General features: G+C 40.3%; 1 protein-coding gene across 13 annotated transcripts in view; it reads left to right on the top strand.

Annotated features, from left to right (window-relative positions):
• Window positions 1-14,005, top strand: part of cenpe (centromere protein E) — a 158,632-nt gene that overhangs the window by 108,003 nt on the left and 36,624 nt on the right. For 2 of the 13 annotated variants that reach the window (XM_034150568.1, XM_034150567.1), the window contains exons 21-26: window positions 2,009-2,140; window positions 5,162-5,339; window positions 5,422-5,576; window positions 8,078-8,248; window positions 10,919-11,035; window positions 11,122-11,301. The exons of the other annotated variants lie outside the window; for them this stretch is intronic. In XM_034150568.1, the coding sequence (XP_034006459.1) occupies window positions 2,009-2,140; window positions 5,162-5,339; window positions 5,422-5,576; window positions 8,078-8,248; window positions 10,919-11,035; window positions 11,122-11,301 (933 nt within the window). The remainder of the gene's footprint in view (window positions 1-2,008; window positions 2,141-5,161; window positions 5,340-5,421; window positions 5,577-8,077; window positions 8,249-10,918; window positions 11,036-11,121; window positions 11,302-14,005) is intronic. 13 annotated transcript variants of the gene reach the window in all.

Genomic DNA, 14,005 nt, shown 5'->3' with positions numbered 1-14,005 from the left:
GAATTTAAGGCCTTAAAAAGGTCTTAAATATGACCAAAAAAATAAGAAAGGTCTTAAATATGATTTAGAAAGTCTTAAAAATGATGGGATTTGAAAGGTACTTCTGTGTTGCGATCGCGTCTAAATGTGTTTTGGGGGAAATGTCCGGGCTGCAAAGTAACCTGTACGGTAATAGCCTTTCAGTTCCGCCCAACCATCTGTATTGAAATAAATCAACATGGAACCAGTAATCACTAACTTTGTTTCCCCCGGCCCCTTATTGGAGAACACCCAGCTAGTAACCTAGCAACCAAGCTTCAGCTAGCGGCAGTCAGAAACTTATGTATCTTCAAATCTACTTACAAATAAATATGGGGAAGTATAAGTTCAACCGTATTTGGTTGGAAAACATCGAATTTAGTGCTTGGTTGAAATCAGTGGAGGGAACGTGTTTGAAGCCCGCTGCACCTTTTGCAAAATACATTTGCGTTTGTTTTGCTAGTGCAGCGTTAGCTAGTGCAGCAGCTCCCGCAACAACACCGGGGGACCTCCGGGCGACGTTTTGGTCCATGTCAACCCTAAAAGCGGAGGTGCTGTAGACGCTAAATACCGTAGTTAAACGCCAATCATACAACAGCAACGATGAAAGATTGTAGCCAAGGCAGCAGAGCTCTGAATATAGCTCTTGTCACTCTCTCTCTCACACACACACACACACACACACACACACACACACACACACACACACACACACACACACACACACACACACACACACACACACACACACACACACACACTAGGGCTGCTCGATTATGCCAAAAATCATAATCACGATTATTTTTTTCAATAATTGATATCACGATTATTAAATACGATTATTCATTGACTTTGAAAACATCCATTTATTGAACTTTAAAACAAATAATAATTTGAACAGTATCTTTTTAACTGTTGATTACCCTGAACGTATAATTCTACTGAAAAACCAATACAAAAATAAATGATACATTTAAATAAATAATATCAAAATAATAAATACCAATAAACAAGATCAACAAATATTTTGGAGCGCACTTCCACAAGCTACTAAACATATATAAATATGATAAATAAAAATAAATTTGACTACAATTAATTAGATCAAATATGTTCTAGTGCACTGTCACAACCTAGCAAAGCAAAATAATCGTTTTTTTCGATTATGTTGTTTTTGTAATTGTGGCAGGCCAAAATCGTAATTGCGATAAAATACGATTAATTGCACAGCCCTAACACACACACACTTTTTGTCTAACACGCTAACACAGTTCTGGGCTGTTATGTTCAGTCATTGTTCTTATGTTGAACATGAATACATTTACTTTGTAAGTAATTATGAGACGTATTTCTTCTTTCATAGCAATTTTCCTTCATACTTTCTTGCCGTGAAATAGGTCTTACATTCTATTCAAAGTGGTCTTAATAAGGTCTTAAGTCTTAAATTTGAGTTGGCGAAACCTGCAGGAACCCCGAGTTATCTACATTTAGCCGATTCCTTAAGCACGTAATGTGTGGTTATAATCTACAAGCAAACATGATTATTACCAGGGACATTTAGGTGAGATGTCTTTGGTTAAAATGTCTGCAGTATGGTATTTCTGAGCTTTGAATGCATTTACAAAAACATTTTTACACAATTCTGATTGGATTTCTTCGCCTAAATACTTAATTATTCTGTTTGCATGGCAAATTAGTATTACAAGGCAAATATAATCTTTCAGAATAGGATCACGGCTTTGGAATAAAATAGACAAAGCTAATTGAAAGTGTTCAAATTTAAACATATACAGAAATGGAAGTTCTTTTGATATTTAAGGCAAGTTTAAAAAGGTGTGTGTGTGTGTGTAATCTGTGTTCGCTTCCTAAATAATGGTAGGAAAATTAGGAAAGGCCAAATATTTTTCCCAACAAGTGTGCTATGCTTAATAAAGGAGTTTACATGTGACATATTGAGCTGACTTAGTCTGTGATGTTTCCCTCCTTGCAGAGCGGTAAGGACCTAGTGCAGGAGGTGGAGAAGCTGCAGCGCTCTCTGGGTGACGCTGAGGGCCTCAGCAGGGATACAAAGAAGGAGTGGGCTGTCCTGCGCAGTGAACACATGGCTGTGGAGGAGATGAATGTAAGTGGGAAAAAAATGAACTATCACTTAAAATGTTAAAGGTGTTTTGAATAAACCTATGGCTGATTTTGACTGTCGTATCGAAAAGAGATAGGGTGTTGGGATGGGTATTAGGGCTGTCCCGAATACCATTTTTCGGGCTCCGGATATTTGGTAATCGACAGCGAATATTCGGCTCGCGCGCGGGGTGCGTAGTAATCGGCAGCGAACCGCTTCATCACGTGCAGTGTTTCCCCTACCATTGTCTTGGCGGGGCGCTGCGCCCTGCCAACGGAGCCCCGCGCCCCGCTTGAAATTCAAGGTGTTTAAAAAAAAAAATGTATTTAAAAAGAATATATATATATATATATATATATATATATATATATATATATTCTTTTTAAATACATTTTTTTTTATATATATATATAGCACCAAATTGCAACTGAAGTAATCTATCTACGGTCACTTTTCACATTGAACATGTGCTCTTTTATTAAATAAACTAAACGCCTATGTTATTTATCCAATGTATGTGCATGTTTCAGTGTCCACTGCTTTGCGTATTCACATTCTCCCTCCGCTCTGTTTCTGAAGGGCGGGGCTCCGCTCCCCACACACGCGAATGCACACACTCACAATCAGAGACAAGAGCGGAGGAAAGGAGAAGAACAACAAAGTTTAAAAAAAGTCAAACAAATCTGCATTATTGCCCTGAGCTCTGCTGTCTGCCCGTTTGTGCCCCCCCCCCAAGTTTTAAATTCGTTTATTATTATTTTTTTAACCTCAAGCCGTTATCGTCACGGGGGAGAAGGACACACACAGCCTGCCCAGGTGGACGCCCGCGAACGCGACAACGAACGTAGCGTGCGCATTCTAAAAATAGCTCACAGATGGTGAGCAGGTACCGCGGTTTTGAACTACAGTATTGAATTTGACAGAAAACAATGAAACGCCAGCAGAAGAATAGTCTAATGAGTTGGGTGAAAAAAAAGACAGGAGATGTGAGTTGGTTTATTCAGTAAATTAGCTCAGGATAATTGGATGTTCTGTCTACACCTGTTGATGTGAGGCTAATGCAGGATTTGCTAGCTTGATGCTACCGGCATTTAGCGGCAGTGACTCAACAAATTGCCTCTTAAAATGTATCGTCAGCAATGTATGACAAGCAGACTGCTTGTTTAATGTTAGACTCACACCAATAGCTCAATATGATCATAACACGATTGCTTTCATATCAGAGATCAGATGAGGTGGAGCTGCCTCCAGCAATAGAGGATGAGGCAGAGAGAAGCAGCAGCAGCACAGGGTTGCAGCAGGTATGTTATATGCTGTAGTCAGGTGATTTAAATGTATCAATGAAAGGAAGAAGTGTAGGCTACATGATAAGAAGGGAATACAGTTTGAATAAAAGTAATAAAGTACAGTGTAACACTGTACTTTTGAATGTACAAATACTTTGTTACTGTACAATAACGATAATCCACAGCTCCCGTCTCTGCTCCAGAGGATAAAAAAAATTAAAAATTAAAAAAAATCGGGCACCCTGCCAAGGCAATAAACTTAGGGGAAAACACTGACGTGTGTTTGCAGGGGCTGATTCTGTGACGTAGCTTTAATGCAAATGAGCTGCAGCTGACTACGCCCCCCTGCAGGAGAGGGGAGCGTGCTTTGAGATCAGCTGCTGGGCTGTCAGAAGAGGGGGAGAAAAAGAGATCTCCGTCCTCCGTGTTTTATTCTTATATGATTATATAGAGTCATTATTCATTTGTTTTAAAGCTCAATAAATAACAAAGAAGACCTTTGACCGGCACTTTTCTAATTTTGTCCGGAAGATTTAAACTTTAACGGACATGTTGACCGGCGAAAAAAAATCTAACAAACTCTGCCGCACGGTCCCTTGGAAGAGGTGGAAAGGTGGGTGTTTGTCATCTGCTGGTGGACTACCGGAGAGAATTACAGTGCTTGCCTCGACGGGGAGGGATTGCATTGAATTACAGCAGCAGGAGGAGCAAACGCTTGCCTCGGGGAGGGAGACAAAAAGCCACAGCGGAGAATAAACAGAAGGGCAACCATGGCAACCATGCAAGGGAAGTCTTCTTCGCTGCTTTCGTGGCAGACTACAGCGCCACTTACAGGCCTGGCATATGTACTACAGCGTCTCCAGCGCTTTCGAGCGGCAATGGCCGGCCGTTGCCCAAGCCCAAATTCCCCTGATAGGTGGAGAGTTGGCCATATAGGCGGAGCTCCTCGTTCCTGACGTCAGAGAATTTTCTGTATCGGATCCGTTGCAGCCCCGTTTTTAGAGATTTGGGTATGGAGGAAAAGAGAGGGTTGTGTTTTCTGACACTTGTCGAGTTCCCTGACACACCGGGGACACATATTCATGTATAAAAGATGTACAAAAGTGCATTTTGCAGGATAGGTCCCCTTTAATTTAAATAAAAAGCAATGTTCATTTTGTTTAGTTAATTTACCTTTTTTTTCTTCTTCTTCAAAATAACCAATAAGAGTACCGTTAAAGGACCGGATCGATAAGCGGTATCGATAAAAGTAGTAGTACCGTTAAAACCTTAACGATACCCATCTAGTGTCGTGTGGTTTAGGCCAACTTTTACTCAAAATAATATTATTGTGATATATTTGATCTTCTTTGATAATATTGGTCCAATATTGTACATTTTCAAAGTTTTAAGTTCAACTCTCCTGCCCTCAAAGGGCAGAACGACCTTCAGAAGGTCAAAACCCCTCCTTCAAGCTTCCTTTTTTTTGGTCAATAAGTTAAAGACATAAATTGCCAAAAGATCATTTTGGTAAAAGAAGAAGGGATATCTTCCAAAATATAATTGAAATTGGAGGACATTTTCTTTTTTATCCAACCATATTTGTACAAATATGGAAGGAAAATAAACATATTTTGTATTGATTTTTTAGTTATTGGTGTTTTAGTTATTAAAGGTCACTTTTATTTAAAAGTTAAATTGCATGCCGTTTTATTATTATTTTTAAATCTAATGTGTCTTGTCATTATCTCCTCTCCAGCTGATTCTGAGTGCCAACCATGAGAAGATGGAAGCTGAGGTGAGAAGCCTGCGCTGTAAACTCGACACAGAGAAGACGAGCTTCAGAAAGATGCAGAGCGATCTCCAAAAAGAGCTGAATGTGGTATTTGACGAGAACACAAAGCTCACCTCACTGCTGGATGGAAAAGTACCACAAAGTACGTTCAAAGTCAGGTGTTATAAGAGTAGACATTCAATCTGTGGAATGAGATCAGAGTTGTAAGATGTTTTCTGTCCCAGATCTGATAGACAGCATGGAGCTTGAAAGGAGAGTGGCCCAGCTGAGCAGAGAGCTGACGGTGTCTCAGGAAGCAGAGGGAGCGCTCAAAGCTCAGCTGGAGGAGCTGGCCTCTTTCCAGACTCTTCCAGAGAAGGTGGACAGTCTGATGAAGCAGGTGAGTCCTCCATTCATCCTCCATGCAAAGTAGGACATCAGAATCAGTCGGGTGTCGCTGCGGCTTAATCCAAGATATACACATGGATTTATAAATACAAAAATTGTTTGGTTGATTTAATAAATAAAAACTCATAGTAACTCTGAAAAACCCCTGTTCCGAACTTTGAAAAGTCTTAGTCCGACTATTAAAATAGTAACACTTAATTCAAATGATAAATACTTAAAGGTCCCATGTCATGCTTTTCCGGTTATTACCCGTCCCCTTGTGTGTTATGTAGCTTTTTATGCATGTAAACGGTCTGCAGAGTCACAAACCCTCAAAGTACACCCTGTAGCGAGTAAAACTCGAACACAGAAAAGACCTGTCTATGCTGCCCCAGAACGCCTCGTTTGAGATTTTTCTTTTTCCATTTTTGTCTTCCGGGAACCAAGTGACGTATATTTGTATGTATGTTTATATAGTCTTAAAGTAACGACCGGTCAATCATAACACAACCACTGACTGACGAGGCGGGACCTGAATGGCTAAAATGCTACTATTTCCAGCTTAAGACTCATTCCTGCATCTAGACAGCCGTGGTCTGCGTGTTAAGCCCTGAGCCTATTTTTCAGGTCTCAGACTCGAAAATGACATTCCCAGAACAAATGACCATATCTTCCCTTCTAAAAGGGTTAAATTAATAATCTTTTTTCTCAAAGTAATGATACACCTGTGAGTTGGATGTAGAAGAGTCAGAATCAATATAGATGTTTTTTATTTTAAAGAAAATTCAGATTGAACATAGTAAAAAAACTGTAAATGATAGTGTCCGTCCAAAAATTCTTTTTTACTTATAGTGAAAACTACCCTTGGATGATGGTAAGGTAGACTAAAAGCTTTAGGAATCCAAAGTACAACATATAAGTACCCTGTATCAAGATTGATGCAAAACAAGTGACATTTGACCTTTTTAGAGAGATTTAGCAAAAAGAAACCACTTCTGGGGTCATTTGGGTGGATTTTCCATATCTCTGGCCTACCTTGCTCGATTTTGATGGTTGACACCTCTTTCTGACCGTAACGGACCGTCCACACAGCAGCGTTAAAAAAATCTTGGAGGTGGGCGTATCTGAAGCTAGGGGATTTTTTGCGAGCAAGGCACCAACAACCAATCACATGAATCTCCCGCCCCCGACATACGAAGCAAAACAGTTTGAAGTAAACTGGATATAAACTCCCCAAACAGGCGAAAACATACCACTGTCTCTGCCACCTCCCTCCATGCCTGGCTCCTCCGGTTTATATCCCGGTAGGTAAATAAGGACTGGTCATAAAGCACCGGGTGATTCCCTACCGCTAATTTCTCCTCCATTTTTTGGAATATGAGGAAATGACCTGCGGTATGTCTCTCCCAGCATACACGCGGTTTGATTGGCTAGTGCTTGAACTGTCAGATTTGCATACACAGGATTTGATTGGCTGACGCTTCCACCTCAGCTTCAAAAGTTGAACATTGCTCAACTTTGAATCCTGAAAATCCTGAAAATCTCCGCTCACCTGCCCACAATGCAGTTCGGCGAAAAGTGAGGCAAATGACGTCACCCCATTCAAAGTGAATGGGCAGAAGCGTTTCAAGATTTTTTTAACGCTGCTGTGTGGACGGTCCGTAAGAGCCAATAGAATCGAAGGGGGAGTCCCCCACACACACTCATTGTGAAACGAAAAGGTGGGGGCTTTGCGCATGTAATTTTGCATCAGAGTGAACCTATCTCTAGCTTTATTGCTTATGGATTATCAGAAATCATTTCAAAGGGACACAGACACATTGGATTAACTTCAGCAGCGTTTTTATCATTTTAATGCCATTGAAGACCACTTTGGAGAGACTACAGAGCCAAGGTAAAAATGTTAGCATTTTTAGCTACCTAGCGTCACCTGTTTTGATGTCTGTTTTTGTTTATAACGTCGCAAATTCGTATAATTCAGTGATAATGAGGGTACCCTTCGATTCTGTGTCACCTCACGATGTGAATCGATGTCATGGATGTGGAGAAGAGATAAATAATAAGGTTTTGTGAGTGATTTTCGGTGCAGTAATCTGTTAGCATTTTTCGCTCGTTGCTAATTCAGAGGCTCAGTGTTAGCATTGTGGGTTTTCTTTTGAAAAATAAATAAAAATGATCAGTTAGATGAGTTTCTTCCCGTTACATGGATATAAAACATTCATAGTTTATTAAATGAACATGCCCTCAGACACTGTTTCCTGCAAGATGTTGCGGCAGTGCCCCGGTTCCGGGGTCTCTCGGGCTTAACGGGTTAATAGTTTGTTTTTGCATTTAAAGTGATAGAAATGACAAAACAAGCCTCCCCCTTGCCTCTCCTTCAAAAATGTTATTGTTTTTTTTTCGCCGGGCGCAGAGCTTTCGAAAGCCCTGGGGATCTGCAAACTTTGTGTTGCTCACGTTACACAATCCCACCAGCCCATTGCAACTGAGTTTTTTTCCTTCTGAAACCTCTAGCTGGATGAGCTGTCTGAAGAGCTGCAGAGTGTGCGTGCTGAGAAAGAGACTCTCCTGTCTGAGCAGAGTGCTGCTGCTCAGAGTTCTGTAGAGGAGATGGAGAAGCTGCTCTCTGCAGTCACATCTCTCACTGCAGAGAGAGACCAGCTCCAGGGAGAAAATGTAGACATGGTGAGTGACTACATTGCTGTTTGATAATAGTCTGTTTGCGAGCTCCAAGAGTCCTATTATGAACCCGGAAATGTTGAGTACCCCAAAGTTTTATGTTAGAAATATATAGTAGGGGTCCCTTAAGGCCCCTACACCCCAAGCCGATTTTGGCCGTCGATAGATGTCTGGCCGTCGATGAGCGTCCTGTCGCCCTACTCAGATTGGTGTGTCCCGCACCGTCGTGTGTTTTTGGCCGAAATCACTCTGATTGGCTGTTCAGCTTAGCGAATCAGAGCATGAGAAGCGAAACGGAAGTGAAGAAGGCACACACAGACGTCTATTATTTTTCATTTTCATCTCACCTGGACGCAAGAATTTATTTTAAATCATGGCGATCTGGAATGAAGAAACCGAAGACCAACTCGGTTGCCACGTAATTTGCTTCCACACTTCCTGCATGAGGTGGACAATAGCTTCTTCAAGTATTTAACGGACAGGACCCTGGACGATGTGGCTATTTTTTTTTTAAATTGTAGGCCTATTACTTAATATTTTTTATCTTATTGTATTTTAGTCGATTGTTTACATTGTACAGTTCTACATTTGATAATAAACCACTTTTTACCGCTACTGCAAAATACAAAACCTTATTTCGTACCTTCATACTACAGCCATTAGATAACACACCATTAGAATGAGGATACAATTAGCTATACTACAATAAAAGTCAGAGGATACAGATGTACATGATGATACATCATTTGCCTGTCAGTGTTATGATGTTGTATATTAATATAATCTTGGATTATAATTACTGATGCATGGAATGTGGTAGCAGCAGTATATATTGAGATATTTATTTTTTTTAATCCTCTGGAGCAGAGAGAGGAGCTGTGGATTATTGTTATTGATTAATGCATCAGTGTTTCTTAGGGTCAAAAACACTAAACCCACAACTTAAAATGAAAGCGTTTAGTTTATTTAATAAAAGAGCACATGTTCAATGTGAAAAGTGACAGTAGATATAGATTAGTTGCAATTTGGTGCTATATATATATATACTTATTTATTTAAAAGAAAAAATAAATATATATATTTTTTTAAACACCTTGAATCTCAGGGGAGGCGCGGGGCTCCGTTGGCGGGGCGCAGCGCCCCTCCAAGACAATGGTAGGGGAAACACTGGCAGTTTCTATGTGCTGTGGACAGTGTTGTAGTCAAGTCACCAATTCACGAGTCCAAGTCACTCTCGAGTCACCACTCTTCGAGTCCGAGTCACCAAGGAGTGTCCGAGTCGAGTCCGAGTCATCATTACCTGTGTTGGAGTCCAAGTCCGAGTCACCTCAGAAGAGTCCAAGTCAAGTCCGAGTCACAAGTCTTCATGTATTAATCTTCATGGATATATGTGTTGAAATGTAGCTGCTCCTCTACATTGCTTTTATCCTGTCATGTTATACTAATGTGTCTATTGAACTGCTGTGAAGCCAGTTTGGCTACAAGTCTTGTAATAGGTGCTATACAAATATAAAGCTTATTACTAATATTATTATTATTATTGTAAATTACCTTTAATATGTCTAACTATATTTAAAATGAGTTACCTTTTAGAGAAGTGATTATATTTGTATGCCAATATTTTCCTATGGTAAAGTTTTAGTTTTGCACTATTTTGATAGTAATAAGATCGGGACTCTTATTTTGAAGGAACTTTTACCGGTTAAATCGGTTTACTGATAAAGATTTAGCCCCAGAAAGCACCTGGCTACTTAGCATGCAAAATGACGTCATTCTGCATGTTAAGTAGCCGTGTGCTTTCGTGTTATCGGCTGAATCTTTGTTTATTGATTAGATCACGTTACTCTGATGATAGTGTTCAAGACAGCCTATATGTCTGAACTCCATCCTTAGAGTAATGTGTTACGGAGCCTTCTCTTCAATATTGTTTCCACATAACGAGCATTTTGCGCTGCTCTTTTCCAATGTGGAAGCAGAATGTGTGAAAGCATACAGCACGATGCGGGGTGTGTCTCTAGACATCTTTAGACTGGAATAGTGGGGCCCAGTACGTGAACTCTCCTCACAGGTGCACATGCCAGGATAGAGGACATCAGACTCCAGAGAAAACTTGCTCGAGTCCAAGTAGGAGCGTCAATGTACAAGTCGAGTCCGAGTCATCGTGGGGGGAAAAATTCACGAGTCTAAGTCAGCGTACGCAAGAATTCACGAGTCCGAGTCCAAGTCATCGTGCGCGAGTATTCACGAGTCCAAGTCGCGTCAATCAGTGCGCGAGGTCGAGTCCCGAGTCCCGAAAATCGGCACTCGAGTACTCCATCTCTGGCTGTGGACATGTACTATACATTTCTAACATAAAACTTTGGGGTACACAACTAAACTATATTGTTAGAAAAACAACAGATTTGTTAATTTTCTCATTAATTTCTCATTTATAATGTTGACCAATTAACAGTCTCGTCCTTTGACACAAATGAGATATTTTTATACGTTTAAAATATTCTCTGTGCCAATTTGTTCACAAATTTAAGTTAAGCTTCCATGTTGCCAGCCTTTTTAAATTCACAGCCCTTGCTCGAAGTCACCTCTTCTCCAGCTTTATTTTCCTGGCTATAAAAGTTTCCTTTGGTCAAAATTATTCCTTGTTTGTTTATTTACAATATTGTCTCTTATTTGTAGGCAGTTGAGACACAAATTATTCTACAGTCTCTTCAAGACGAGATGCAGCAGCAAAGGACCAAGCACTCCGATCTGGTGAAACTCTACGAGCAGAAGGAGTCTGTTTTAGGGGAACATGTGAGTGACGTGTCTGATCTGCAGTCTTTCAAAAGCAGTCCTTCTTTGTCAGTGTTCTGACTGTCAGTTTGAAATCTTCCCAACAGATGCTGAGTTTGTCACAGGAACTTGAGAGTGTGCGTGCTGAGAAAGAGACTCTCCTGTCTGAGCAGAGTGCTGCTGCTCAGAGTTCTGCAGAGGAGATGGAGAAGCTGCTCTCTGCAGTCACATCTCTCACTGCAGAGAGAGACCAGCTCCAGGGAGACCTTCAGGAAAATGTAGACATGGTGAGTTACCATGTGACACAGGGGCACTTACAGAAAAATATACGAAAGGCTGGGCCACTAACTATAAGTGAAGTTATAGGTTAGCAAAATAAATCTAATGTAGGTACATTTTTGACAGATATTTGAATCAGCCTACATCGCAGCTCTCCGTAGGGTTTCATTTATTTTGTTACAATAATTCCTTAACACGGAAGCCTCAGATTGCTTATAAGTGGAAATATGAAGGGTGTATTTCAAGCTTGTTATAGAAAGAAGTAGGGATGGGTACCGAGCCCCGGTATTAAAGGAGCCCCGTGGCTGAATTATTAAAGACCGTGGTACCGTTAAACTCAGACGTTATCGGTCTTTTTATCGGTACTGGAGACATGTCATGTGTATTATTGCTACATAAACATTATATTGCAGTCTTAGTGTCGCCAACTCCGTTTCTAATATGCAAAAAAAAAAAAAATGCGTCTATGATGTATTTTCGATCTTTCCAATCCAGACGAGAGATCTCTCTCCCCTGTCTGTGTGCGAGGGGGCGGGGCAGTTTATACACACGCAGCTGCTACATGCATGCAACACATACACACGGAGGAGATGGCGGAGAGAACTAAGTGCCCCAAGGTGTGGTTAAACTTTACCTCTCGGTGTGGCTGGACAATGCTCGTTACCAAAAATGCAATAAGAGTTTAGCATGTCAGGGCGGTAACACAAGCAATTTGTCTAAACATTTAGCAAAAGTGCACCACATTCAGACAGAGAAATGCACAGTTTTCGACTTTCTTTCTCTGTAGCCCCATCCCGAGTCCATCCCCTTGATGTAAAATATTATTTATTTAATTTAAATAAAAAGCAATGTTCATTTTGTTTACAATTTGTTTAGTTAGTTTACCTTATTTTTTTCTTCCAAAAGAACCGATAAGAGTACCGTTAAAGGACCGGATCGATAAGCGGTATCGATAAAAGTAGTAGTACCGTTAAAACCTTAACGATACCCATCCCTAGAAAGAAGTTATCTGGCTTTTTTTATCAACAAAGATTTGTCAGAAAATGTTCTCAACTTTAATTGACTACATTTAATTGAAAATGTGGCACACATGAATACTGTGCAATATATTTTTACATATATATTTCATAAGTACAAGCACAAGTATCATGAGCCAGCGGCGGCGGCATAATCAGCAGCGAACCGCTTCAACACGTATATTTCGGTGTATTCACGGCATTCATTTTGTTATTCTACAGTATTGTCGTTTTATAGTTATTTGTTAATGTAACCCAATTTGTGTTCTTTGAAATTGAAAAGGATATCGCATTGTGTTTGTTACTTTCGTTGCAGTTGAATATGTCTTAAGTGTAATTTGGCTTGGCTTCCTATTTATGGACATCCTTTTATTTTGAAGGAGAGTTAGCGCAGTTGACAGGAAGTTGTTGTTGCTTTGGAAACAACGTGACGGGATTAACGGAGAAAAGTAATATCTACATATAAAGACGGAGAAAGTAAACGATAACGTTTATGGTTAAGTCTTAGCACCCCCCGAAGAGGCACACGCTCTTACGTTGATATTGGAGATTTCAATACATTCAAATAAAAATAAAAACGAATATCCGAATAACGAAATTGAAACCCGAATAGTACTCCAACGAACGAATATTCGGATATATATTATATGTTGTACTTTGGATTCCTAAAGCGTTTAGTCTACTAACACATTATCCAAGGGTAGTTTTCACTATAAGTCAAAAAGAATATTTGGACGGACGCTATAATTCACAGTTTTTTTACTATGTAAAATCTGAATTTTCTTTAAAATAAAAAACATCTATATTGATTCTGACTCTTCTACATCCAACTCACAGGCTTATCATTACTTTGAGAAAAAAGATTATTAATTTAACCCTTTTAGAAGGGAAGATATGGTCATTTGTTCTGGGAATGTCATTTTCGAGCCTGAGACCTGAAAAACAGGCTCGGAGCTTAACAGGTTAAACTGTTTTTGTTTTTTTCACTGTGTTTTTTCATTATGTATTGCTTTATTTTTTACAACTAGGCTATGTTAAATAGATAAAAGTGTGCTCTCTCTCTCTTGCTCTCTCACAGAGGCTGTGGGGATGACGGCTTGCAATAAAAAATAATAATAAACATAGGCCTATTTGCAAACGGGATTTCGAAAAGTGTCACGGTTAAACTCCTTATGAAGTGGTGAGATGCCGCTCCACATTGCTTTTCTTCCCGACTGCAACGCTGTTGTGTGTGTGTGAGAGCGTTTCACATGTGTGTTCACATGAGAGATTTTTACATATGTCTGTAAATTATTTTGGTTTCAGTTTTGTGTGTGTGAGCAGGCTCGGATTGGCCATCGGGAGATTCAGGACTTTTCCCGGTGAGCCGCTGCCGTTGGTGGGCTGCTGCCTTCGGTGGGGCGCTGGCATAGGTGGGCCGTGGACTTTCACAGCGTGATTTTTAAAGTTCCGTCGGGACGTGTTCTTTGGTGTCAGTTTGGTGTGTAATGACCTTTATACGTAAATATGTGTCCCCGCTGTGTAACGGAACTCACAAAGTGTCAGAAAATAAACCCTCTCTCTTTTCCTCCGTACCCACATCTCTAAAAACGGGGGTATAACGGAGCTGATCCAGGTTTGTGTCCGATAGGACGTAATATTGGAAATGTGGGCGGGCTTTACACCCACGGCCCTATCAGAAACGTGGCCACCAGAG

The sequence above is a fragment of the Trematomus bernacchii genome, unplaced genomic scaffold, assembly GCF_902827165.1.
Source record: "Trematomus bernacchii unplaced genomic scaffold, fTreBer1.1, whole genome shotgun sequence".
In the NCBI taxonomy this organism is placed as follows: domain Eukaryota; kingdom Metazoa; phylum Chordata; class Actinopteri; order Perciformes; family Nototheniidae; genus Trematomus; species Trematomus bernacchii.
Note: the sequence above shows the minus strand (reverse complement) of the source record. Positions and strands in the feature narration are given on the sequence as shown.